Genomic DNA, 27,431 nt, shown 5'->3' with positions numbered 1-27,431 from the left:
GTTACATCATCCAATCGATGGGGGGAAAAAAATAATCACTGTGTGTCTCTCCCGCGGGCATGGTTAAGCTAGGGACGCTATTTCTGCTGCTCAGGCATTGAGAGAGCAGAGAGAAAACCCACCCCTGTGCAGAGGAATTTCAGCAATTAATTGACTTTGATTTGATTTGATTTTGCAGTGACCTATGCAGAGCCTGATTTCTTTCATTGGGGGTTGGTTAGTGAAGAAGCAAGCCACAAGCCAGCAGATTCCATCAGTCTGGTGCTGCTGGTTGTGTTGGTTTGGAAGCTGTAACCCCCAAGGACAATGCTGGGGACTGTTTGCACGAGGCTGGCTTAAAATGAGGGGAGATCTTGCGATTTTGGGGAATGGCAGAGTGAAGCTGGGATTCAGAGCACAGCCTTCCCTCATAAACCACGCACATTCATACAAATCACGGCCCGCCCTGCACCCCGCGTCCCATCCATCCCCACCCCCTCCCTGCAGCCCCGCCCTGGGGCCGGACCGGGGCGGGCTTAGCCGGGAGGTGGGTGCCGGAGGTTCGAGCGGTGACATCGCGGTGCTGGAGCTGCGAGCGGTCGGCTCAGCTCGGTGGGATCGGCAGAGAGGGGCGTCGAGCCCAGCCCGGCACCGCCGCGATGCCTTCCGGACCCCCCCATGCTACAGCCAGTGGTTCGGGGCACCGGTGAGCCCTATGGGGGCTCCCCTCCCTCCTCCCCCGCGGACGCTATGCGGACCATGAGCCCCCTGCCCCTCTTTTTACTGCTGCTATGGGATTTCCTGGACCTGGCACTGGGTGAGTTCCATCACCCCCTCACAACGGGATCAGCCCTGTGCCCTGATCCTAAATAACGGGAAAATGCTGTGCTGCGGGTGTGCGGGGGCTCTAGGCTCTGTGCCCCCCCTCGCGGCTTGGGAAAGGCTCTCCGTAATGGGAAAGTGGTTCTGGACCCGGTAGTAGGATGGTGGTTTTGGATCTGGGAATAGGGCACCCTTGATAACGCAGTGTTTTGCACTCTATAATAGGGTGCCCAGGAATAGAGGACCCGCTAATATGGCAATGGTATTGGAGCTGGTAATAAGGCACCATGTAATAGGACAGTGGTTTTGGACTTGGTGATAGGGAGCCTGGTCATAGGGCATCAGTTTTGGACCTGAGATTAGAGTGCCTGTTAATAGGTCTTCAGTTTTGGACCTGATAATATGGCACTGGTTTTGGATCTGGGCATGAGGCACCAGTAACGGAATAGTGGTTTTTGGGCCACTGGTAATAGGAGAAGCCACTAATAGGGTGATTAGTTTGGATTTGGTAATGGTGTATCAGACATTGACCTGTTAATAGGATGCCTGCTAATAGGATGCTGGATTTTAACCTGTTAATAGGGCACTTGTTAACTGAATGCTAGGTTTACATCTGTTGATAAGGTGGTTGCATGCAGAGTGCCTGGTTTGGACTTCATAATAGGGTAACTCAGTAATAAGGCAACCCATTTGGACCCAGTAACAGGGCATCTGTTAACAGAGTACCAGATTTGGACCTAGTATTAGGTCACCCATTAGTAGGATACTTGGCTTGGATCTGTTAATAAATGAATCTGCTGATAGGGCAGTAGGTTTAGCCCCTTTAATAGAGTACCAAATTTGGACATGCTAATAAGACAGGCATTACTAGGACACCAGTTTTAGACCCATTAGTAGGGCACTTGCAAATAGAACACCCAATTTTTACCTCTTAATAGGGTTCCCCCCAATAGGACATTGTTTTTGAATCTATTAACAGGATGCTGACGTTGTCCTCATTAATAGGAACCTGCTAATAGGGTATGCAGGAATAGCCCATAGTCCATTCTCTGTATAGTGCATCAAAGCCCTGCCTGCTCTGCACAGCTCTGAGTGCTGGGAGGTGAGTGGCACTGATTGGGCAACTGTTGGGATTTTGCTATTTCTAACACGCTTTTTCCTGCATAGAATGCAGCCATCAGCTGCTGCAGGGCACAGGGAGGGGGAGCGGTGGACGCGCTCTGTAGGATTGGCACAAAGGGGCCAATTCTTCTCGAGTTTGAGGTGAAGTGCACGATATTATCCTTTGTGGGTAGCACAGATCCACCTGCATAAAGCTGAGTTACGCTTTTAATGTGCTTTTCTGCTGATGATTGATGAGAGTGGGGATGGGTAAGGCTGTGTTTCTGGTGTATGTTTGGGGGGGAGAAAGAGGTCAAAGCATTTGTTCTGTGGATCAGTGCGGGGCTGTGGGGTGAGAAATGATATGATAGGATCTGATCATGGCGTGTGGATCTGGATTAGTGCTGCCATGAGCTCAGCATTCAGCTCCTAAAACCCCACTAGAACTTCTCTGTGTTCCCATATCCTGAGGTTGAGCCGCTTGAAGTGTTTCCTTAGCGCTGTCCCAAAACCCAGCACTTTCCAAGCAAAAAAGAAATATATCATTGCAAAAAGCCCATCCCGATGCTCTGGTAGTGGATGGCAGTTCCTGAGGTTCAGCATTGGGCAGATGGCTTTTTCTTGGCTGAGAACATTCTTGGCTGGGGATTCTGCACCCGGGGATCTCCAGCCTTATTCTTGCCAGGGATGCAGCAGGATCCATGCCTACAAAGGGGATGTTAAGTCCCGTCACTTTTTCCTCCACAATGCCTCTCTGAAGTGGTAATTTTGTTCTTTTTTCTCTATATGCACTGTCTACAATGCATGGTGCGTGCTCTGTGTTCTCCCCGTGATTTCCCCTATTGCTGCCCCATCTCTGTGGGTGTGATTGAACATCCTATCAGCAGTGCACACACTCAAGCAAAGCATCCATAAGAGCATCTGTGAGTGCATTTTGGGGCTTTCCATCTGAATCCATCACTTCTGCATGAAAAGCCCTTTTATTCCCTCATACGATGCTCCCTGTTTTCTGGATGTGTGGTAGGCCAGCTATGCCCTTCCCTATACAGCTTTTCCCATTAAAACAAGTTCAATCTCTCCCCTTGGCCAGGAAAAGCAACCTGAGCATGGCTAAGTGGGTTGAGAGAGCATCAGAATGGAAAAATGAGGGCATATGCAGGAGGTGAGCGGTCAGACGGTGGCTGGCAGTGGCCCCATAGCCTTGCAGTGGTGGTTTTTGGAAAGGCACAAAGTCTCATCTGCAGGCAGGGTGATGGCTCCTTGGCCGCCCCAGGCTGTTTGCTGGCACTTCACTCGTTGCCTGAAATACGTTCCCATCATATGCTCATCAGGTTTCTTTTAACGGGCAGGGAAAATCAGAGCTGTGTTTTGCAAACATGAAAGGAGAGTTAAATATGTTGAAGTCTGATCTCAGTGAGATATTGATATTGCCGTCATCTGAGAAGGTTTGGGGTAGAAAAGGAGAAAATTCAGTGTTCAGGTGTCTGGGAGTTTGCACGGTGCAGAGAGAGGAGGAGCTTCCTTGCACCACGTACAGAACAACCTGCTCTAATTCACCTACGAGCACACTGCGCTGACCTGGAAAAGCAGAACATGTTCCGTCAGCCTTCCTGCTCCTGCTTTCCCATCTCGTATTCAGCTCAGGGTCACCTTCTCTTTATCCTTTCCTCCTCTTTTCCATGAATTTCTGCTTCCTGCAAAGCCTCATGCTGCCTGAGTAAATCCATAAAGTCCTTCTGACAATCCACCCTGCTAATTGCCCTTGCCCTCTCCCAATTAGGCCAATTTTGTTATTCCCTTCTCTCTCTCTCTCTCTCTCTCTCCCAGCTGCATTTTGCAGCTCTTCAGAGCTGCCAGCTTCAATCTTAGAGTGTTCTTACAAAGCAAGCTTCCTCCCCTCGCCCTGCACCTTCCTAAGTTAATAGGCAGCTTTGGGGCACAGAGTTGTTCCATGCTTCATTTTCCTGCAAAACCCCCCGTATTTTAAATTCTGTGTTCTTCCAGGTGCTGGAGCTCAGTTTTGGGGCAAATCCTTCAGATTCCCCACTCCCTGTTGCAACGAGCAAGTTCTTAGTGTTGATGGTGCTGCGGTATTTAACTTTAGGTCTGGCTGATTTTTTTTTTTTTTTTTTTTTTTTTTTTAACCAAGTTTTGACTTCTCTAGACTCACAAAGGTCACAGAGCCAGGGCGGATGTGTGTTGTGTGTCCTGGTTTTGCTTTGGAGACCCATGAGCTAAGCAGCCCTTGCTATATGCAAGGTGTTAATCCTATCTTCAAAGTGGTAAATGATCTTATATGCAACACGCTAAACACTGCATATATAATCATAGGATCATTAAGGTTGGATAAGACCACTAAGGTCATCAAATCCATCTGTCAAACCATCTGTAATAATGTCCCTCAACGCACAACATACTCTATGCTGTATGCAACATGCAAATGCTATATGCAGTACGCTATATGCAAAGTGCAAATGTTATATGCTGTGCACTCTATACTGTATCCATTGCAGCCCTCCTGTGTGCACCATGGGCTGTCTCTGGTACCTTCACACCCTTGTAGAGGTCTTTCCTCTGGTTGCATGCAGGCTTCAGCAGCATGCAGGTGCAATTCAGTCCCTGCATTAGTTGATGCACTGGATTTTTATGGAGCATCTGATATGCACAGGGAGGATGGGCATCGCTTGGCACTTACTGTTGTTTTACTTACTGCTTTCATTCCCTGCCCCATTTGCTCGATTTCATTGACTGCAAGTCAGGCGCTGTGGAAAAGTCCATTGAAGGAGCCCCCAAACCTTGTGGTTGGTTTTTTGTTGTTGTTGTTGTTGTTGTTGTTGGCTTTTTTGTTTTGATTTTTGTTTTTGTTTTTTGTTTTTTTTTGTTTTTTTTGTTTTGGAAAACTTCCCAGCCTGGAAATCAGCCTGCATAGAGCTGAGGAGGGAGGATGCAGCTGATGTGCTGTGTTTGCTCCGTGCCAAGCTGCTCTCTTTGCCCTTTTGTTTGCTTGCTGCAGAGGCACTTGGTGTACTGATGGGCTTGTTTGTAACTAATGGCTGGTGCTCACATTATCTCTCTGGCATTATCTCCTTCCCTCTTTTCCCCATCTCCTTCCTAAAATAAACAGTCAATCACAGCTTGTTTTCAGTGCAGGACTTCTACCAACTTTGGGACAGATTCATGGTGCAACTGCCAAGGGCAGACAGGCTCTTAGTAAAGTGCAGGACCACGACCCACATCACAATGTGCAGTCACCATCACTGCCAGCTCTATATTTTCCAGGGCACAAAGTCTATAATAAGCAGAAGATTGGGTACCAAGCAAAACCAAATGCTGGAGAAAAGCAGTGGAAATGGGTGAACGAATAACCCTTGTTAATAGAGTCCTGACAAACCCATGACTGTCCATCCATCCATAGAATCGTAGAACGGCTTGGGTTGGAAGGGACCTCAAGGATCATCAAGTTCCTATCCCTCTGCCACAGGCAGGGCCACCAACCTCCATGTCTGGTACTAGACCAGGCTGCCCAGGGTCCCATCCACCCTGGTCTTGAGCACTTCCAGGGGCAGCATCCACAAACCTCTCTGGGCAGCTGTTCCAGCACCTCACCTCTCTCTCTGTAAAGAACTTCTCCCTGACATCCAATCTAAACTTTCCCTCCTTGAGCTTAAAACCATTCCCCCTTGTCCTATCACTGTCTACCCTTGTAAAACGTTGATTCCCCTCCTGTTTATAATTCCCTTTTGAATCCTGAAAAGCCACAATGAGGTCTCATCATAACCTTCTCTTATCCAAGCTGAACAAGTCCAGCTCCTTCAGCCTGTCTTCGTAGGGGAGGTACACCCATCTATTCCTGTGTCCAATCATCCCTGTGCCCATCCATGCTCACATCTGCCCATCCCTTTCCATGTCTGTCCATCCCTTCTCACAACCATCGTTCCCCATATTTGTCCATCCCCACCCATCTCTACATCCATGCAAGGGAGGTTAGGAGTGGGGAAGGAGGCTTTGCAGTTCTTGGCTGGATCCACAGCAAGGGACTTCTCGCTGCCCTTGGCTCCCAGGAGGTTTGGGGAATATCAGGATAAAGATAAATTTCCCATCAGAAGGATGCTGTGAGCAAGAGCCCTTCCCAGCTTCTGGATGACATGTTTTATCTGTTCTGCTGCTGGAAGCAAATCTCCATCTGCAAAACCCTTTTTAGTTGAAAGGCAGCATCCTAGAGGGCTGGAGCAGGGATTTTGTTCTTCTCTGCCCAAACCTGTGTATAATTTTCTTTTATATAATGCCTTCAACAATATACTTCAGAGAGGAGGGTGAAGAGATTAGCAGCTGTGATTCCAGCACTGCTCCACCTCCCAGTGCTTGCAGATAAATTCTGTGGCTACATCCTGTCTGCTCAGGCTGGGGAAATAGGAGCTGGAGCTTCCTCTGATTGGATGCACCCACTTTGCATATACACTGGTATTTCTTTGCGAAATGACTGGAGTAACTTCAGCGGCAGGGATGGGCAGTCGTGATCTGGGAATGCCCCTTGATAGGAGTTTGCTTTTTCCTGTAAGACCGAAGCAATGGTTGAGGTGTGGGACTAAAGAGATGCCTGGTGTGTGGGACCAAAGTGATGGGGGAGGGATGCGGGATGATTGGAGATATGGTGGGGTTCTCCTGTTGGCTCCTGGGTATGCTGTCATCAATGGAAATGCTTTTTGGGGGGATGGATTGCATGGATAACATGGGATTTGCTGGTGGCAATGTTGTTTTCTGTTGTACACAGAGTGATCCCCAAAAGGAGGTTGGATCTTGGTGTTGTCAGTACTTGAAAAGAGGAAAATTATGGAATGGGCAATGGCTCAGGGAGTTGCTGGCTCTCTGCAGGGAGGGCAAGATGGGCTAAAAAAGCAGGAGTGTGTGGGGGGAAAAGTTTATCAGGTATCACCCAAAGCATTGGAATTGCTCTGATTTGGGGGTGTTTTGGGGAGGGTGTTTTGCCTCATGCTGGATGACCAACAGCCTGGATCTGATCAAGCCAGTACGACTGCTCTAGTTACAACTTATATGCACATAGAGATGAAATATTTTCATGAGTGCCAGTGGAGGTGACTCTTTTAAAGTTATATTTACATATCATTGCACTACTATTGGTGGGATTGGCTTTTTTTTTTTCTGTCTTTTTAAGGAAATCTTAGGAAAGATATAATACATGCAAGCTGGCTGGAGATGGGTTTCCTTCTGACGGAGAGAATTTACTCTGCTGTAATTATAGCAGCAGCGTGGGAACACAAAGGCACTGAAGGAAGCCTGGTTGCCAAATTTAAGCCCTCTACTTGCAAAAAATGTATCTTGTTAACTTTTTTTTTCAGCAGGAAAACACATCTGGGTGACTTTGGAGTAGGAGATGTCTTTGCAGGGGCAGGATTTGGTCACTGGGATGGGAGGGATGCCCATGTTCTGGGATTTCTCCTTGCAGTGGGGCTGCATTCTATCATTTGTTTGCTCAGATCCCCTCTCATCCGCTAAAAGCTTCCCACTGTGAGAAAACAACCCAACTCTTTAAAACTTAAAAGGCTTACTTAAACAATGTTATCTCTCTTGGAAGGGAGAGAATATACTGAATGGTTATATTTAGTGCTTGGTGTAGGACAAAGGAGATGCAGAGAGATATTTAACATGAGGATGTTAATCAATTATACCACCTCGCCTGGGAGGTGTGGATATATGGATTTGTGTATTGATATGTGCAACACATCCATGAGCATGAGGATGGGAGAAGCAGGAGCAAAAAGCAGCCAGGCAAGAGCTGAGCATCCCTTCTTCATCACTTATTTCCATCCCAGATGCTGGCTGGCTGAAGCCCTGAAAAGTGCAGGAGTGTGGGGGTGCTCTGGCTATATAGGACCTATATGGGATATAGCATAGAGGGCTATGTGATGCTATACTTCACCTTTTTCTACCCAAAAGCTGACTGGATGTAACTCCAAAAGGTGTGACAGGATGGAGATGCTCTGGTTGTATGGGATATGTAGGAGATATAGCATAGATGGCTGGATAGGGCTGACTGCAGCATCAACAGCTGAGCTCCCTCTTCCCCAAAATAAGGCTGGGATGGGAAGGAGAACACTTATAGCTTGTAAATGGGCTGTTTCACAAATCCTGCTGTCCTCTCCCTGCTGGCAAGCTGTGAGGAAATCCTACCGCGTTACTGAGCCTCTTTACCCACCCTCGTGGGAGCACTGAATTAAAGGAAATATTTTATGATCCTACGCTTCGTTATGTTTTATTAAAAGCAGAGCATTGGCCTCCCCTGCCACATTCATGAGATCAGAGGCTTTGTTGATTTTTTTTCCACCTTCTATCCCAAGGTCTTGCTACTGTTGCTGTTGTTTCTGTCACTGGTTTGTGCTCTCCTAGTAGACAAGTGGGGAGGAAAATGGGGCAATTAAGGTTTTTTAGGATGCCCCAAACAGGCTTGGGGACATGGAGTTGTGATGTAGAAATAAAGCAGTTGGGTTTTCTGGGGTGTGTCCCATTTCCAGACTGCCTTGGGGGTGCAGAGTCATGATGCAGAAATAGGGGTGGATATGGGAAAGTGGAGAAAAATAAAGATGATGGGAGCCAGTACATCCTCGTGAGCCTTTAGGATACCCCATGGAAAAGGAGCTTGGAAAACCCAGCTCTGCTCTATCTCAGTGCAATCAAACTCATGCTGGGAAGACCAATGGGATGTCACAAATTTGGGGGGAAAAAAACCCAACACAAAATAGAGCTGCTTAGCAGAGCTGAAGGAAACAGGATGCCCTATCAGTTCTGCAGATTGACGGCAAAAAGCTGGCCAAATGAATGATAGTCAGGCATATCTGGAAGCAGTCAGGAGACAGGAAGGTATTAATTAGCAGTTATTTCTCAATGGAGCAGAGATGGATAGGGATTAAGGTAACAGCCATGTGCATCCTCTCCACAGCAGCAGCAACATAACGGTAAATCAGTGTTATGAATCGGCTGTAAGAGGGTGATATGTTTTAATCTTATTAGCGGCATGGCATTACTGGGAGAGCAAAGGGATTATTAATCATGGAGTGTAAATTGGGGAGGAGAGAGTGGCTTCGAATTAGCAATCCGGCTTTGTGTGACAGGCGTTGGAGATGGAGAAGAAAAGAGGCAGATAGAGGATGGGTGAATGGGAGGATGCCAGGGGATGAGCGTGATGTCAGAATTGAAGAAATAAAGCAGCCCAGCTCAAGGCAAAGGGTTGGAGCATTGCTGTTCCTCATACTGATGTTGGGTCTGGGATATCGAGATCAGCCCTTGAGCAGGAAGGTGGTAGGAAAAGGACTTGGTTGTGTGGGGTTGGGCAGGGGGTGAGGGGATTCCATGGCGTTATGTATGTAATAATCTAGCATATGCAGGTATCCGTCCTACCCACCCCATCCACTCTACCTCTCTCTGGCCTTCTGTCCAAACCTCCTCTTTCTGTCCACTCCTTCCTCCCTTTCTCTGCTCCTCCATACCCACATCCCTCTATTCTTCCCTCTGTTCTTCACTCCATCCTTCCCTTCATTCCTCCCTCCCTCCATTCCTCTCTCCTTCAATCCCTTCAATCCTGCTACTTCTTCCTCCCTTACTCTGCCCCTCCATACTTTGATCCGTCCATCTCTCTCTCCATGCCTCTCTCCATTCTTTTGTTCATCACTCCATCCCTCCCTGTCTGTTGCTCCCTTCTTTCTTCCATCCATCCCTACATTCCTCTTTTCCTCTCTCCTTTCCTCCCTCACTCTACTGCAGTGGCTTTGCCTTGCTTTTGGGCTTTTGAAGCACTTCTGCCTGCTACCAGGTTTTATTTCCCTCATTTCTCTGCTTGAGGTCGTGCCCTTGTTGTATAAGTTCAGAACATGGAAAAAAGAGAATAATAATAATAATCCCTTCCTGTTTAGAGAGCACAGAACCAATGGCACAAGTAGGCCAATGGTACAGGCAGTTGGGGAGTAGGGTGGGAGCAGATAGCTCCCATTTTATCACCAGTCGCTAATCTGGACTAGTTGGATTTGACTGCAAACAAAGAAAGAAATAAGCAAATTCTTCATTGTAGCTTGTGGTCATGTGCTCCTGCTCTGGGCACAACACCTCGCTGGGACTTTTAACATGGTGGGAAACCCATGAGCAGCATCCAGACCTAAATCCTCATCCTTGCTCTTCAGGAAAATTAATTTTTATTTTCCTCTTCTGTCCACCCCATGCTTGTATTTCTCTCAGCTAAAGCTGGAGGAGTAGAAGGTTTTACGGAGGACTGTGGTGTTTCTGATGTTAACATTCAATATTGCACTTATTTTTGAGGAGTAGTGCTCGTCTCCAATGATCCCTTGCTGGTGTTTGTGTTTCACTCGATTTCAGGTGCTTTAGTAAAATGGTAGATCTTGCACTCCCCCTTGCAAGCAGGGAAACTGAGGCATGGATGGGACTTGCTCTAAATGCACACTTCACACTGCTTCCAGCTCCACTAATTAACGCAGGCTGGGATTATGCTCAAGTCTAGATTAATGAAGTGAGCTATGGTTTCAAATAATTAGCTCCTGGTGTGGTAATCCTCACCCGGAGGCAGGGCATACACCTTTCACTTTAGCAAGAGCAACCCTCATTTGCACCAAAAAAAGAGACAAGGTTCACTGGGGTTGCAGCAACTTTCTTCAAGTTTCAGCATCTTCATGCAGTGTATCAGCTTCAGCGTGAGGCTCTAGTAAACCGAGCTGCTTACAAATAATTTGTGGTTTTTTTTCCCTGTAATGTTGATGGTGTTTCTCAATGCATTGCATTCAGAATTTGGCTGGGTGGGATTTTGGTAGCAGGATCTTGATCCCTGTCCAGCCCTGGGGGATGCTTAGAGCAGTGCCTGCATCCAGGTGTTGCATTTTTCTGCTCCAAAATGAGGTAGAAACAGAGGTGCAAGAGGTTGGCTGATGGGATCTTGTATTGATACCTAAAGTAGAGCTTTTTGCTGGAAAAAAAAAGGTAAAAAACAAACAAAACAAAGCAAAAAAAAAAAACAAAAAACAAAAAACAAAAACAAACAAAAAAAAAACCCCACACCTTTTCAGTCCTTTGCAGAGTGCTCCAGGATCTCAGTACAGCTTCTCCTGCTCTTGCTACAGTTAATATCAAATTAAACCCCACATCTGCGCTGAGGAGGGGTTTGCTCTGCAGTGAATGGGGATTAACAGATTACACCAGCCTCAGCACAATACTGAATAACGAAAAGGCAGGAGGGGTGTGAAGTTTTAGCAAGCGCAAGGGGAAGGATGCTTATGTTTGCAGGGCATCCTGCTCCTGAGCACCAGCCAATATCATGCCCAAGGTGTTGGGGAGGGGCCATGCATTACTGCAAAGGGATTTGGTTGGGGTTTTTGGGTGCTTTCAACATGTGGGGCTCCATCAGCGGTTGGTCAGGGTGATGTCCTGTTCTCTCAAGGGGTTAGACTGGAAATGCTGTATGGAAATAAATGCATTCACAACTGGTGCTATGTGCCCAGAAAGCCAACATATCCTAATCAAGGCAGGTGACATCTCTTACCCATTGCATCCTCTCCAATTTTGCAAAAATTGATTATCTTCAGCTTGCATTGGAAAAAAGTTGGGGGGCAAGCAAGCTGGCTTTGGTTTGAAGGAATCTATCCTAAATTGCTTATTTGTGGTTTTTCAAACAGTATGAATGGCAGGTTGCTCCACAAGCAATCAGCCCCAATTTGCATATATACATACAAGCAAATGAAGAGAGTGATCTCCATTTAAAAATCGGGGGATCTGGGGCCCTGCATGACCCATGAGTGCTTTAAGTTTCAGTTTTGGCAGTGTAGGTGTGCATCGTTTGCTGGCAGCTTTAGGGCAATGTACTGAACATGCAGGGGGAGAAATGATAAATAAAAGTTTAGTGTGCTGGAGTAAATGCTGCTAAACATACTTCACATCTGTGCAGCTGTAAGAGAAAAATATTCTATCTGTAATTTATGGGCATGGTTACTTATCCTGTGCAGAGGGGTCTGGTAGTAGCTAATAAAATACATCGAGAGGATTACCAATGCAGCAAACACAGCCCTGCTTGTAATTTGCATGGGGTGGAAAGACCCATCTTCTCCATATTGTGTGATCTCTTTTTAGTATGATTTATGGGTTTTGGGGGTCGGTGTGTATTTCCAAGTGATTTTGCTTGATTATCTGTCTTTCTCTGTGGGTGTGTGTGCAGAAAAACTGCTCACTTATGAGTAACATCAGGCTGTATCATCACAGCCAGTTCTCGTCATCAGCTTTGAGGATAGTGAATTATTTCCTATATGGTTGATATTTCCCGTTTGAGTATAACCTGGAGTCTTACTGCTCCCACCTATCCCCTGCTTATTTCTGTCTTCTAAGCCTTATTTTTTTCGTGTTTTCACTCCCAACATCAGAAGTTTTCCACTATCTGGAGCATCTCTCATTTTGTAATAGGTGCGTTTATCTTTGCTGTGATTTTTTTTCTTCTTTCCAAGGATACTGTGGGTTGGGGTAGGCAGGAGGTAGCCTTTGGCTTTGTGACTGCAGGGTTTTCATCATCAATGTCATGTTTTGGAGTTTCTCTCCAACAAAGTGCCTAATTTTATCTAGGGATCTACTAAGCACCTAAATGACGCATGTATAGGTTATCCTGGGTATTGCTTGCTTCAGAAAAATGCCTCAGCCGTTTTTACAAAACTTACTCAAAACTTTCATTTTCTTTCTTTCCTCTTTGTTTTGTTGCATTGCACGCTCTGGGTTGCATTGCACAAGCTGGCCACGCATTCCACTGTCTATGGAGTAAAAAAACAAAAAAAAAAAAAAAAAAAAAAAAAACACACAAAACATAACCTACTCCCAGAAACGACCAATTTCCTGAGGCTTTCACACAAACATCTTGTTTGACAGAGATGTGCTACAAGCACTAACTCGATGCCAGCAGTGAAAGGAGCTTTCTCATATTGTGCTCCGGTGAGCTGGAACAGCACTGCTGTCAAGCCTTGGCTGGAAAAGGTGTGACAAAAGACATTAAAACAGGTTTTGTTTCCCATGCACGGGGTGCATAGCTGCTTGGATGGCTCTGTCCATTTCAAAGTTGTTTGTTGGTGACACACTGGAGGTGAGTCTTGTGCACAATAGGCTTGTGCAAAGCAGGGCTTTGCATTTGTTTTATTAACTCCTGCTTGGTGATGGATGGATGAGTGGAGAGAGTCAGTAGGATGGGAAAGGAGAGAAAAAACTGAAAATGCTGGAAGGAGTTGGAGAAGGCAGGAGATGGGCACTGGGAAGGGTGAAGGTGGCTCTGTATCTTCCTGAGGTTCCCAAGTCCTAAATTGCTCGCTCATTGTGTTTGTGTGATCCATTGCCAAATGGCACAACCCAAAGGCCAGGGTAGTGCTGAAGTAGATGGGATGACATTGAGTTCTCATAACTTCACACTGGAAAAGATGGAGTCTAGCGTTGATTCGTGGCTGCTACAAGTTGTTTTTCTGGTAGTAAGGTTGTAGTAGAGAGGCTGCCCCATGTTTGCAATGGGAGAAGCACCTCTTACTATGTCTGGGGCTGTTTACAGAAATCCAAACCCTTGAGAGACAAGTGGCTTTTTGTTCAGACCCTTCTTCACGTGTCCTTGCCTATACCGAGGCTGTGCTGATGTGGATAAAAACCCGCCCAAAGCATTTGCAGTGTATTTTGGGTATTTTATTTTATTTTATTTTTTTTACCAACATAATCCATTTTAAGCTTCGGTCTTCATTTTTCTGCAGCCTGTGCTATCGTCACGCTGCATTGGAGCATGACTGGGCACTGGTTGGATCTAGTAAGAATGTAAGATGTAAAAATTTAAAAATGGCTGTAATATTCATGGTGATGACAAAACTAAAGTCTAAAAATTGGTTTTTCTTAAGATATGGTGGTGTAGTTTTTTGAGAAGCCCTTGTGTGATGTGTGGTGTTAGAAATGCACTGCAGTGATGTTTGGGTACCATGGCACAACATGATATTAGGCTTGAATTGCGGGATTTTAGTTGGCTGGGATATTTTGGGGGGAAGGAAGTGCAGGATTTAAGAAAGAAAGGAGAAAAAAAAAAAAAAAGCTGTGGGTAATGTTCAGAAATCCCATCTCAGTTGGGTTTGAGAAATTGTTGGAAGTTGGTGTTGTAGTTTGGCCTTACACACGAGTTGGACTGTGACACTGTGATAAAATCTGACTGGCAAGGCTTAAAAAGAAGACGTTTTGAAGAGTTTGCGAACATTTTTATCATAAAATCCAAATTGAAACAGACTCTTTAGGGCCTGCCTGTCCCTACTGAAGGGTCTCTCTGTAACTGATGATGCCAGTGCCCTGCTTTTAGCGGTTTTCTCAGTTAATCTTGATTTAAAAGGGTCAAAAGGCCAAACCAACCATGCTCAATCAATGTATTGATTAAAATTATTGATTAAAATGACAAAGAGCTAGCAAGACAGGAGACACATCCATAGGATGGAGGTAGCTTGGTGTAGGCTTTGATGTGCCCATTGCAACCTATTTCATTAGAGAAAAATCCTCTATGCTATGTATTCTATGTCTTTTCTCTACAATGCCATAGGATTTAGGTGCTGGTGTGGTCCAGCAACCCGCACGCAGTATAAATAGAGAAACAGCTGCAAAGTGCTTCCTCCCTCTTATGCAAATGGATGAGGTAAGAGGTATCTAATTAAATGTTTGTACTTTAATTCGCCGTGGTGTGTAGGAAGATGAATTTTAATTACTGGCTCTTTAATTGTTTGGCTGGCCTGTTAATATCCTATTTACACAGCGTTAATACAATTTGCTCGCTGTCAGCAGGGCTCTTCCTCGCAGCAGGAGCGAGATTCTCCTTCTGCTCCAGGTGGCCCGGTGACGCCAGGTCCTATGGCTATATTGCGTGAATAGAAAAAGAAATACAGCATGAGGAATAAACAAAAAATTACAAAATCCAGCACAAAATTGGGTGGGTTTTGGGGGCATTCTGCCCTGTTGATACTCAGGTTCTGTTTTTCTTTAAGGAAAAAGTGGGAAATCAGGCAAAACTTATGCACCTTTATGCCTTTAAAAACACAAAGGGGCTCCCCCCCACCTTTTTCCTTTGTGAAAGGACCATCTCCTTTGGATGCCTGACGCTGCCTCTGTCTGTCACATCCGATTTCAGTTGTGAATGTTAAACCTGTATTAAAATATTTTTTTCCTCCATTTTGGAGGGGAAAAAAAAAAAATCAGTGCAGCAGCTTGCCAGGGAAAAAAGCTCCAGATTCAGCAAAATATGGCCACACTGTGTTGGGACAGATGGGAGTCCTTCGCTGTTTCTTGCCCCTTGTAGCCCTCCTGGATTAGTAGGAGAGGCAGCAGCCCATTATAATTGTAAATTGCCTGGGAAGTTCATAAATAAGGCATTGCCGGAGCTGGGAATATAGCTGGGGAGAGAAGGAAAAAGTATTTAGCTGTGCTCGCAGGAATGGGAGCAACTGCTGGTATTTAATCTTTAATAAACAAAATGTTGCCAAGTGCTACGAGTCAGAGCACGTTTGCTTAATGCTCCTCAGCCCTGTGGCCACAGAGAATTCAGCCTCACCTTGCGCCCTGGTGTCCTCCCACGTGCCTCTCATCATCTTCCTCCGTTCTTTTGGGGAATGCAATTTCTTAGAATCATTAAGGTTAGATAAGACTGCTAAGTTCATCAAGTCCAACCATCAACCCATCCCCATTATGTGCACTAACCGTATCCCTCATAGTTTTAGCATCCCAAGTGGCTCTTCTGCAAGGGGCAGCATGCTTCCTCCATCAGCAAAATCCTGAAATCCTTTCAAACCCTTTGCAAAGAAGGTTTGTGCGCTTGGAGGATTTCCCTGTGCTTGCTGCTGTGTGCCAGCAGAAGGAACCTAGGAGGGCAAAATTGCAGAGAAAAATGAAAAGGCAGAAAGAGCAGGAGCCAGCTGGGCTGGCCTCATGTTAAAAGTCAGCAAGAGGTGGAGGGGGACAAAAGACTGAAAGACACAGAAGGGTTAAGTCTTGAATGGAAGAATGGAGACATCAGAGCCAAAGGAAAATAAGAAAGAGCAGGAGGAAGGAAAAGAGGGGAAAATGATGCAAAGCACCCATTAGGTTGCTTTTCCTGAATGCTTTTGGAGGACCTAGGGACAGGAGGTGGTGAAGGAAATGGTGTGAATTACGTATAAGCTCTGCTAATCGTGGGCTGATTACAGTGGGGATGTGTTTGTATCACCTGTGTTGGCACCTGGAGGGTGTTCCTGCTTGGCTGCCCATCCCAACAAAGCACCAGAAACAGCACTGCCACCCCAAAATGACCATCCCTTTAGGCACAGAAGGGGCAGGTGAAATGTGGGGATATTCCCAGAGACATGTCTCAACCCATTGTTGGTTTGGCATTGGCTTCTTGGGGAACAATGAGATTTGAGGAATCGATTAGCATACAGGGAAGACAAGCACCAACTAGTGTCAATAAACCCACATTTTCCTTGGATGTAGTTTAAAAGTAATTGGACACACAGTGAAGGGTTTTCTCGATGGGGGGAGAACCATGGGACACACCAGAACGCAGCAACATCCCTCAACTTCTGCATGCATTGGTGTTTGCACCTCCTCCCTTGCAGCTGTTCTGTAATTGAAAGCGCCGAGCATGTTACAATGTGCTGCTTTTATTAATGTGTCACTCCTGATTTAAAAGGACATTTCACTTATCTCTTCCTGCCTCCTTCCTTTCATAATTTTTTTTAAGTGAATGTTGCAAGAATTCCCACTGCTCGCTATCAAAAATACCTTTTTTTTTCTTTTTTTTTTTTTTTCCCCAGGGATGAAATATAATCAGAGGACTGCATTTCTATAGGTCAGAATCTAATCAGAAGGTGGCATGGCTCATCTTTGGCTATGAAATATGTTTTATTTTAAAAGAGTGGAGGGGAAGGAGAGGAGCATAGAGCTGGGAGCTGCTTTGGGGCTGTAGAGGTGCTGGCTGGCCAGACACAAATCCAGTGCTCAGCCCTTTGTAAAACAGTTACAAAAGACTTTCAGGTTCAGCAGTATCTGACATTACTGTTTTCTTCTCCCCTATAATTAAAAAAAAAAAAAAAAAAAAAATCACAAAGAACAACCAGACCAGGACTTTCTGCGCTGTTTCCATAGGAGGTGAGTTCTGCTCTGCTTCTAAGTTGGAAAGGGAAAGATACAGGTGGGGTTCTGTGTTGAAACCTGGCAACCTTGTGAGTATGGAAAGTGTGCAATGCTTCATTTTTCAGAAAACATGGCAAATTCTGGACTTAAAGTGATGTTTATACCTTATACTTATTTTAGCCCATTTGTGGGTTTTTTTTTTTTTTTTTTTTTTTTTTTTTTTTTGGTGCACCCCTTTCTGTTTTTGCTTTTCCATCTGATTGAAAGAAAAAATGAACTAGAGGCTTGAAAGTGAGGCCAAACCTTGGAATTTGCTTACAAGCATTCAGGAGGGGGGGAGGGGGAATATTCTGTGCGATGCAAATTTACATTAGATTTACCCAGGGGGAGTCCCTGTGAACCCAAGCAAGGGACTGCGGCCTTGGAAACCCTCCTGTTGCACAATATCAGATGCCTCCATCAGAGACCTGCATATTAAAGCAAAAATGTTTGGGTGGAAGCTGAGGAGAAATCTTGTTGCAAGACCTGGGGTACAGCGCAGCAGGATGAGAACATGACCCTTCCCATAATCACGTTCTGGGGGGCAGAATTGCAGAGCAGAGCCCCTCTAGCTAATGGTTGGGCTGAGCATGGGAAGCAAGCAAATGACCACAGTTATGACTGCAAAATACATTTTTCCAGCATTTCTCTGCTCTGACAAAGCATTGGCTGTGATGTCTTAGAAAGCAAAACTGTGGTTTGGAGGGATTTTATTGACACAGTCCCGAAATCCTACAGACCTGCACTCAGCTCTTCTCTGCATCTTCTGCTCACTCATCCTTCTGGGAAGTCAGAATTAGGTTTGGGGGTGTGCATCTCGGAGGATGGTGACGCGTGGCAGTTCTCCACACTTGGAAAGAAAGAAGGGGAGATGAGTGCTGAGATTCATAAGCATCACCACCAATGATGAATGCACCACTAAGAAGCCCATTTGCAGCTAACAGGGATATGCCAGCATGGCAGAAGCCAATATTTCCCTGCCAGCAGCAGGTGTAAGAGAAAAGGAATGAGCAAGCCCAAATCCAAGCTGGAAGCAGCATCACAGCGTCGCTCTCTCACTGAGAAGGGGCTGGATGTTGCATAGGAGATTTATGTGGGGATGTGCACCAGAGCAGCAGTTTTGGATGAGTCCATCTGGATTTCTGCTTTTTTTTTTTTTCCTTCTTATCAGTGCCTGGGTTTATTTTCCCAGCCCGTGTATCTGGCATTTTGGTGGCTGGCTCCTCCAGAGGGCCAAGTAGCTGCTTCTCCTTGCTTCATGCCCTTTCCCTCTTTCACCATTTTCCTTCTGGTGAGATTTCACTCTGAAATGGGCATCTGTTGCTGGTTGAGCATGGGGGGTTCTGGCCCCTATAGAACCAATGCAAGAAATTGAGAGGTTACAACGAAGTAAGAGTTGGTTTTGCAAAGCACAGAACATCTTATAGTTATGCTTTGTAAGAAGTAGATATCCTCATAGCACTGCCAAGCCTGAATTATCTGCTCTGATGCTTGGATGCTGTTGGTCCAACCCTGAAGGAGCAACTTTGCAGTGGCCCACTTTGGATTTGAGGCTTGGTTTTGAGCAAGGGTTGAGGTGTAGCTATGGGACTTCTGCAACATATAGAGGAAGACAGCAAAAAACCAATAATTTTGGATTTTTGAAGCCATTTGGGAGATGGAGTTCAGAGATGTGTGTACAGGGATTTGGATGGGGGTGCTCTGGCTTTGCACTACTATGTGCAAGTGTGGGGCTGAAGCCAGTGCAGAGCACTCAGAAATGCATTTTCACCCTCTTTGCCTCAGTTTACCCACTGAAGAAAAAAAACAACTACAGGGGCTGCTTTCAAGCCAGGCTGGGGCTGGTGTATCTTAATAACTTGCAGGCGCAAGGGAGAATGCAATCTCAACTCTGTCACCTGTCACTTGTGCTGCTGCTGCCAGCCTTATATAATTGGCTGCTTGATCCATGCCGGGACAGGAGGGAGATGAGATCTTGCCTGGGGGCTGCCCACGTCTACTGGCAAGCAGAGCTCTGCCAAGCACAAAGCATTTGGTGCTTGTTAATTTCTGTGCCTGATCTTTTGCAAATGTCAAAGGTGAAGCGGCAAAAACAGGGATATGCCCACAAAGAACTTGTGTGACCCCTACATCCCTCCTTTTCTCCCATCTCTGCCAGCCTCAGCTGCCTTCTCTGCAAAGGAATCTCAGTTCCTCCACCACTCGGGGCTGTTTGCAAACCCACTCCTATTTATTCTGCATTGCTTTTCCATCCAATGCAAGCAGCTGTTAAAACAAAATGGATTTTTGCAGTGGAATTTGAGGTGTGCTGCTTGGGAACAGTGCCAAATGGTACTCAATAAGAGCTCAGATCTGCAGGGCTGTCAATCTGCAGCTGGAGGAGGTACAGCAAACTAAACATGAAATGTAGTCCCCTGCCCTCTTGACCCCAGCTCTGTGCTCCTGCAATGGGTTTGCAGCAAACCGAGAGGAGAGCGATAGAGAGAGGAAATGAAGAGAAACGAGGCTGCAAGTTTCAACTGTGGATCTCAAATCCTGATTGGTCTTTGGGATTGGGGTTTGTACACAGGTCAGCTTTGAGCTTCCAGAGGCAGGTGAGATTTGGGTACCTGCAGGCAAGTTGGGTGATTTTGCAAAGTAAAAGAGAGAGAGAAAAGCAGCAAAAGGGTTTTTCATTGCATTTTAGTGCTGGTAAATATATGCTACATAATATTAGGAGGGTTTTCCCTGGTACTTTTTTTATGCGTTTGGTACATACGATGACAAGATCCGCATATGTAAGGTGTAATCAACTTCTAGTCTTTGAACAGAGCCATTGAATGCCCCCAAAACCACTTGAACAAATTTTCGGCATTGTTTCCAGCTCTTACATCCCTTTTTTCCCCTCTGTTGCAGCCTACCTGACAGTCAGCATCGAGCCGCTGCCGCCTGTAGTGGTGGGTGACGCTGTGACACTGAAATGCAACTTCAAGACGGATGGAAAGATGCGGGAGATCGTCTGGTACCGGGTGAGCTGGCACCAGCCTCTGCCCTTGGGGATGGGGACATGGAGGCAGCAGTGTGACGTGAGGTCAGGGATGATGGGGAGGAGTGTGGCCATCCACTGCGATGGTGGAAATGTCATTTGTGCTGCTGTCCTTGCACAAAGCCAACAAGGAAGTAGCCTGGCTCTTAAAGCAGGGAGGAGAGGGGGGGAAATGAGTTGGCAGTCATCTTAAGGTTTTTTCTTTTTTGTATGTTTTACTGTTTGGGGTTTTTTTGGGGGAGAGGGGGTTAGGCTGGCTTTGGTGAGGGTTATGGGTGCAAGGGGTTGGTTGGCACTATCCAAGAATATGGAACTGGGGTTGGCACCATTTGGGATTTTTAAGTTGCAGGTGGCACCATCTGGGTTTCTGAGTTGGGATGGGGTGCCATTTGGGATTTCTGAGTTGGGATTAAGGTCAGCCCTACTGATTTTTATTTATTTATTTATTTTATGTTGGATGGGAAATAGTGCAAAACTGGGCATGTATGGTGCTTTCCTGGGCTTTTCTGCACTCTGCCTTGCCTCAGAGAAACAACTGCAGTGGAAAAAAACCAACCTAACTTATACAGAAAAAAGCAGAAAGTTGCAGGTGGTGAAGATTCAGCTCTTTGGTTTGCTTGCAGAGAAGGAGCTAATGGGGCTGGTGGCGTCAGATGAAAGGGCTGTCCCTTGCTGTAGAAGGTTTTTTCTTGTTCCTGCTGTGTTGTTTTTGCCCCTCAAATGATGAGCTGCTATGCCTTAAAGCTATTCTGCACAGCTGGCAGGGTTTATAAATACAGAATAGTGTTTGTTGTGCCGATGGATATTCTCTTGCATGAGTGTGCTGCGTGCGTTCCCATTGTGCCCTGCTGTAAATATGTGTGGTTAGGTGTATCAACAAAAATATACTGAACTACAAAACAAAAAATTGTTCCAGACCCCTTTTTAGTAACTTGCTCTGGGGCTTTGTCCCCCTTCCAATTTGGGGAGGAGGAGGCTTTTTTGCACAGTGCAATCTTCACCAGGTTTTTGCTTCCCTTTTCCATTCAGTAATATTGGATTAACCCACTTTCCTGCAAGCTGGGTCTGGATTTGCCTAATCCCACTGCGTGGAGGCATGCTCAAGCCCTCGCTGAGGGGACAGCACATGGGGTGGCTGAGCAAACCACAGTGTGGGATGCTATGGAGAGAGTGGGAGGGGAAAAAATAACCCAGCTTTTATTTTTATCTCCCCAAATCCTCCTATCCTCCAGTTGTTTGGTATTGTTTTGTTTTTGCCTTCCTTGCCTTTTTTTCCTCCTTTCCCAGTGTGCTTCCTGCATTTGTAAATCATTCTGACAGTGCTTTTGTGCTCTGTGCACTGGAGCAGCCCAGTGGAGCAGTGCAGATAATCTTGGGGCTTTGTTTGTTTTAGAGGAAGCAAAGAGCTCATTGGCTTTAAGGCGCAATACTTTGCAGAGGTGAATGTGGGGTGCATAGGAAGGAGGCAAAAGAGGTGGACTGTGGTGGCAAACTCAGTGGCAGCAGTTGGATGTAAGGCGTTGGAGTGTGTGTAGAATGCATACAGAGTGCGTGTAGAGACCATGAGATGCATACATAGACCATGGGATGCATGGCAACAGGGTGTGTGTGTGTGTAGACCATCAAGTGCATGTGTGGTTCGTGAGGACCATGATAACCCATCAGGGCATATGTGTAGCCTGTGAGGTCTGTACACAACCCATCATAAGTTTGTGCAAACCATAGGGAGCATGCATAGTTCATGGAATGCACACGTAGACTATGAGATATGTGCATAATCCATCCTGTGTGTGTATGGTTTTATCAGGAGCATGAATAACCAATCAGAAGATGTGCGTAGCCCATAGAACGTGCACGTAGATCAGAGGGTGTTGTACATAATCCATAGTGTGCATGCTTAAGCCACAGGGAGGGTGCGTTGCCCATGGGGTGCATGCCTGACTCATTGTATTGTAGCTCATCAGGGCGCATGCGCAACCTGTCAGGGATGTCTGTAGTCTATGGAGTGTGTGCATAACCCATGGGGTGCATGCTTAGAAGTGGTTTGTGTGCATAATACAATGTGTGTGCCCATGACCCATAGGGAGCGTGCATAACCCATGGAATGTGCAAACAAGATGATTGGTGGCACCTGGGACAAGCAAAGTACATGATACATAGGGGAAGGAGCATGGAGCCACATAGCTTCTCTGTGGAAAGCCAGCACTGTGTGCTGTCTGCAGAGGTGTTAATTAACATCCAAACACCCCCACAAATCCTCACAGTAAATCCATCTCCAGTAGGTGTAATTTGCCTGAGAACATGTGCAAACATGGTTGGAACCCCCGGCTTCTGTCTCGAATCCCCTAAGACCTTTCAGGAGGTGAGATGGCAGCATCCTTGCAAACGAGCTTGTAATGAGCACTGGAAGACACCGAGCTGTCAAACTGTTGGCTGCCTCTGATTGCAGCATCTCAGGGGTTGTACTGGAGACTTGATTAGTGTGGCCACTGCCACACCACAGCGAGTGATGGGGAGGGGGAAAATTACTTTTCGCACCAGTGCAGAGCTCTTAAACAAACAAAAAAAAAAGACATACAGCAAAGAGAAGGAAGAAAATCCTCTTGGTCGTGTGTTGGCTCTGCACAGGTTGCACACAGCCAGGGGCTCAGATGACGAGAGGCCAATGGCATGGGATATTTTAGTGGTTTTGGCATGGTTTTGGTGGTGGATGAGTTGTGGGCATGTTGCTTTGATGGAGCAGTGCAGCTCCTGACTGGTGTTTGTCCTGGGGACATGCAGCACTCAGCACTGGGGTGTCCCTGGGTCCAGTGCAGGTGGCTTTCCACCATTTCATTAACTTGGTGCTCAGGGTAATTAGCAAGAAAGAAAACAGCAGGAAGACAGGAATTGGTATTGTGGTGTCCATACACAGGCATTGTTCCCCCTGGCACTCTTGGTGCATGGGCATTACTTCCCGTTGCATCCACAGTGCATGAACACTGCTTTCTGTAGCACTCAAAGTGTGTGGGCTTTGCTTTCTGTAACAGGCAGAGGCCAATGTGTTCTAGATGTTGATCGTGTGCTGCCAACAGTATCAACGGTGACACTGCGTGGTCCCCATAGGGGCTACCACTGCCCATTACGAGCAAAGTGACACCATGGCCATACCCCAGTGTCTCCTAGTGGCAGCAATAAAGCCACCATGGGCTCCAGGGGAAGGTGATGGCGAGATACTAAAAACACTGCAAATTTTTGGGGTGTTGCACTCCAAATTTTTCAGCTGAAGCAAATCTATTGCAATTTATAAGCTTGCTCCTGTTTTGGGACAAGCCACTGGTTTTATAGCTGCAGAGAAATGCTCTGAATTACGAGCACAGTGCTGATGGAGAGATCTTGGGACAGTAAGTGAGCATGGGCTGACTTGTGCCATTCATCTCCATGCTGACTGGGTCGGTTCTGCCTCTCAGAGGTGATAATTTAAATGTCAGCATGGGTAACTATTTTAATTCCTCAAACTCAGGCAGGCAGACAAGGTCACACGCAGCAGCACAGTGGATTGAGAGCCAGCAGCATACTCTCTATTATGGCTCCAGCTTCAGGGAGCATCCCAAAACTGCACGTGACCCTTCTGCAGTGTGTATAATGCTCATCTGTACGTGCATGCATTCTGTATGCAGCATTCCAATGTCACTGCTCCCTTTGGGGAGCATGGGGGATGGAGATGCTCTTTTGGGGATCAGTCCCCATCCCATTTTTGGCAAAGAACTCAACCACTCAATTTATTTTCCCCCAGTAGTGTTTTTAGGTAGTCTTATGCAAAAAGCAAGGCAAGGACTAGAGGGTGAGAGCTTGGGATGCATAGCACCTCCCATTCTTTTGCAATCCAGCTTTTCCTCCAAAGTGCCTTCCTCCATCCCTTGGTCCCCATCCATCACAGTGGGATGCGCGGCTCCAGTAATATTAAGGGAGTGGCTGTGTTTTGGGGGCAGTAAGTAGCTGGGTCACCGCAGAGGTGAGAGCAAACGAGGGAGAAGCAGGAGGGAGCAGAAGGTTAATGTCTCTCGGCACAGTGGCAATTGTTGAGCTTTTGTCAGGAATAAGATCTTTGCTGGGGTTTATAAATAATGCAGCAGGCAGCCTGCAGCCTCAGGCTGAGCTCTGTGCCAGTGCTGTAAATGCACTTTTTCCTCTCCCTGCACCCCTTCTGCAGGAGGGGCTGCTTGGAGCTGGGGCTTGCAATTTGGAGTGATCACCACTCAATGCTGCCAAACGCCCCTCACCCTATTCTAAATCTACTGCTTTTACCCCCTGTAGATTCTCCAGCGATTTTTCTTCTGTAGCTCCTCTCAGAAAAAGCAAACCTGACCCTAGGGTGCAGATAAAAGGCTGTAAGTAGGTCTAATCCCCGGATAGAGACTGTTTTGTGTGCCTTTTCAGAGGAGCCTGTTAGCTGCCTGTAATCCTTAGGGACCCACAGAGCTGCCATCCCTCCTCAGGGGACCATGGGGGCTCCCAGGGGCAGCGATGCCTCTGCTTCCCTGGTGCACTGCTCTGCTCCATTTGCTTTACGTGCATCTGGCTAGATATGGAATCCATCCCTCTTGCAGTGCAACTTGGCCATAGCGTGGGGATAGCACCAGAACCCAGTATAAAAAAAAAAAAAAAAAAAAAAAAAAAAAAGCCAGTATTAAAAAAAAAAAAAAAAACATCAACACCCTGATTCAGAGTATCCCTCCTTTGGCAGTGACCAGGCTCAGTAGTAACATAAAATAGGGGAAAAAAAGTGCAACTTAGACATCTGGAGTGCAGCATTTCGGCTGGTCTAAGCACCATGCTATGGTTGCATCTTGTGATTGCAGCTGCGGGATTGGTGCAGCAAGTTGAGGGTAGCACGTTTATGACATGCAGCTGTTTCAGAAAAAGGAATGGATTTTACTAAATCCTTTATGTATTTATTTGATTTCTTCTTTCATTCATTTATTTTCTGAGATGCTTTTTTATCTCCAAAATAATGCCTGGAAAACCCCCATGGACATTCCACTAACAGCTATGGTACAAGAGATCCAAGTGTGGTGCTGAGATTTTTTTCTCTTTTGCCCAAACCTCCCCGAACCCAGTCCAGGGCATAAATAAGATTTGGGGTGAATGCGATCTCTCCTTGAAAACTTCCCCTTGCCCCCCTGTGGCTAGAGATTTATGGCTCCAGCAATTCTTTGTGTTGCTCTTTATCCCACGTCCATAGGAGAATATGTTTTCTCTGTAATAAAAGTGTCAGCAATTAAATCTATGAAGACAGTTTTACTGACAGCATGTTTTTCCCTCCTATATATGATAAAAAGGGGGGAGAGATAAAATCTGGAACAAAAGTTGTTTTTTTTCCCAAGCAGGAAGGAAAGCACAAGGCGAGAGAGCATGAAGATGCTGCTCTAGGGTTTGTCACTACACTTCTGCACCTGATGCCTATTTTATTTCAAAAAGGACTATTTTTTTTTTTTTAACTTTCCAGTGTCTTGATCTGAGCTGCTGCAGCCCTCCAAATCTCTGTGGCCAAGATGCATTGCTTCTGCTTTTTTTGCTTTTTCTTTTGTACTAAAACATTACAAGTGGCAGTGGAGAAGGATACACCTCCTCTATGGTCCCATCAGAAAGCTTTTTTCCAATTAGGAATGCAAGTCCTAGGGAGCAGCTGGGGAGGTGGGTGATGGCATAGCCTTTCAACTGCTGCAGTGATAACCAGACAGAAACTGGAGGATTTTGCTTAATGAGATTTATAGCTGGGGTTTTGTTTGTAGGTCACTGATGGCGGCACAATCAAGCAGAAGATCTTCACTTTTGATGCAATGTTCTCCACCAATTTCTCACACATGGAGAACTACAGAAAGAGGGAGGACCTGGTCTACCAGTCCACAGTGCGGTAAGTTGTTCTGACGCTGCTGTCCAGCTCATGTCACATCCACCAACATGCTGGCTGCTTCTTAATACTTTTTTAAGGAATTTTTTCCCATATTGGGCTGCTTGAGGGTATTAAGTGAGGTGCAGGGACAGCCTGTCCAGGGAGGTGGTGGAGTCACCATCCCTGGAGGTTTTCAAGATGCGTGGAGATGGGACATGGGTAGTGGGCTTGATAGAGGTGGGTTGGAGTTGGGCTGGATGATCTTAGAGGTCTTTTTCAACATTAGTGATTCAGTGATTCTATAAGTCAATACTTTTCTTCTTCGTTCATCTGTGGGGATATGGTGACCCCAGGAAGATATGGTGACCCCAGGAATCTTGCTAATGAGATAATTGCACGTGCTGGGAAATTACCTTTTTTTGCTGTCTTTCCTGTGTTGCAACCACTCCAAGGAAATGGTCCTATTGCAAAGCATTGTCGCCAAAGAGCCAGGGTCTGTCCCCAAGGTCTTGCATGTCCCTGGGGGAATGGGTATTGTGGGTGGAAATTTCAAAGGTTGAAATAAGCTGGAGAAAAAAACAATTGTGTGTGTGTGTGTATATATATATATGTATATATACATATACATATATGTATATATATATATACATATACATATACATATGTACATATGTATATGTACATATATATATATGTGTATATGTATATATATATATATATATACAGAGAGAGAGAGAGAGAGTAATATATAAAAATAATTATTTATATAAAAGCAGCGTAAGAGCTCATCTTTGTGTTTCTTCCAAGTGAAAATCACTTGCAAGAGTGTCAGCTTTATTATTAATTACATGCTTGTTTTTTGCTGATGTTATAAAAACAAAACTGAAGCCTGAAAAAAACATCAGGGGGAGACTTAATTTAAGCCAGAAATGCTGAAGCAAAGTATTTATTTTCATGATTTTTTTTTTTTTACTTTGTTTTCCTTTTAAATTAGAATTTGCTAATCGTATTTCAAAGCTTAGTTTTCCAAGTGCCAGGTAACAAATTTCCTATGTGTGGGAAAGAAAATACAGTCAGTTTCTTGAGGCACCACAGTGCTTCATGCCTGCAAATGTCCACAGTACAGAAAGGACTTGGCATGGTTTATCCCTTAGGTAAGCATCCATGCCTAGCTATATGCAAGCATGATATTCTAATCAATTTTTTAATATGAATTTTGTTGGGGGTTTTGGATGTTTTTTTTCTATTGTATTTGGCTTTGTGTTTTGTTATAAGCGAGAGCAAGTGCATGTGATCTCTTGACCTCGTGGCATAACATAGTTTGAATTTTGGTTGGTCATGTATGGAGCCCAGTGTTGGCCTGGATAATCTTTATGGATCTCCTCCAGCTTAGTATATTCTATGATTCTATGATGGATAAATGTGAATATAGAG

The 27,431-nt window shown here is 45.7% G+C and overlaps 1 protein-coding gene across 5 annotated transcripts in view; it reads left to right on the top strand.

Moving 5' to 3' along the window:
• The first annotated feature begins 514 nt into the window (after positions 1-514).
• Positions 515-27,431, top strand: part of IGSF21 (immunoglobin superfamily member 21) — a 47,854-nt gene continuing 20,937 nt past the window's right edge. For all 5 annotated transcript variants that reach the window (XM_052692170.1, XM_052692169.1, XM_052692171.1 and 2 more), the window contains exons 1-3: positions 515-796; positions 19,993-20,105; positions 25,897-26,018. In XM_052692170.1, the coding sequence (XP_052548130.1) occupies positions 658-796; positions 19,993-20,105; positions 25,897-26,018 (374 nt within the window). In that variant the 5' untranslated portion in view covers positions 515-657. The remainder of the gene's footprint in view (positions 797-19,992; positions 20,106-25,896; positions 26,019-27,431) is intronic.

This window comes from Tympanuchus pallidicinctus, unplaced genomic scaffold (genome assembly GCF_026119805.1).
Source record: "Tympanuchus pallidicinctus isolate F22 unplaced genomic scaffold, pur_lepc_1.0 scaffold29, whole genome shotgun sequence".
Classification (NCBI taxonomy): domain Eukaryota; kingdom Metazoa; phylum Chordata; class Aves; order Galliformes; family Phasianidae; genus Tympanuchus; species Tympanuchus pallidicinctus.
This window is presented reverse-complemented; position numbering and strand designations above follow the sequence as displayed.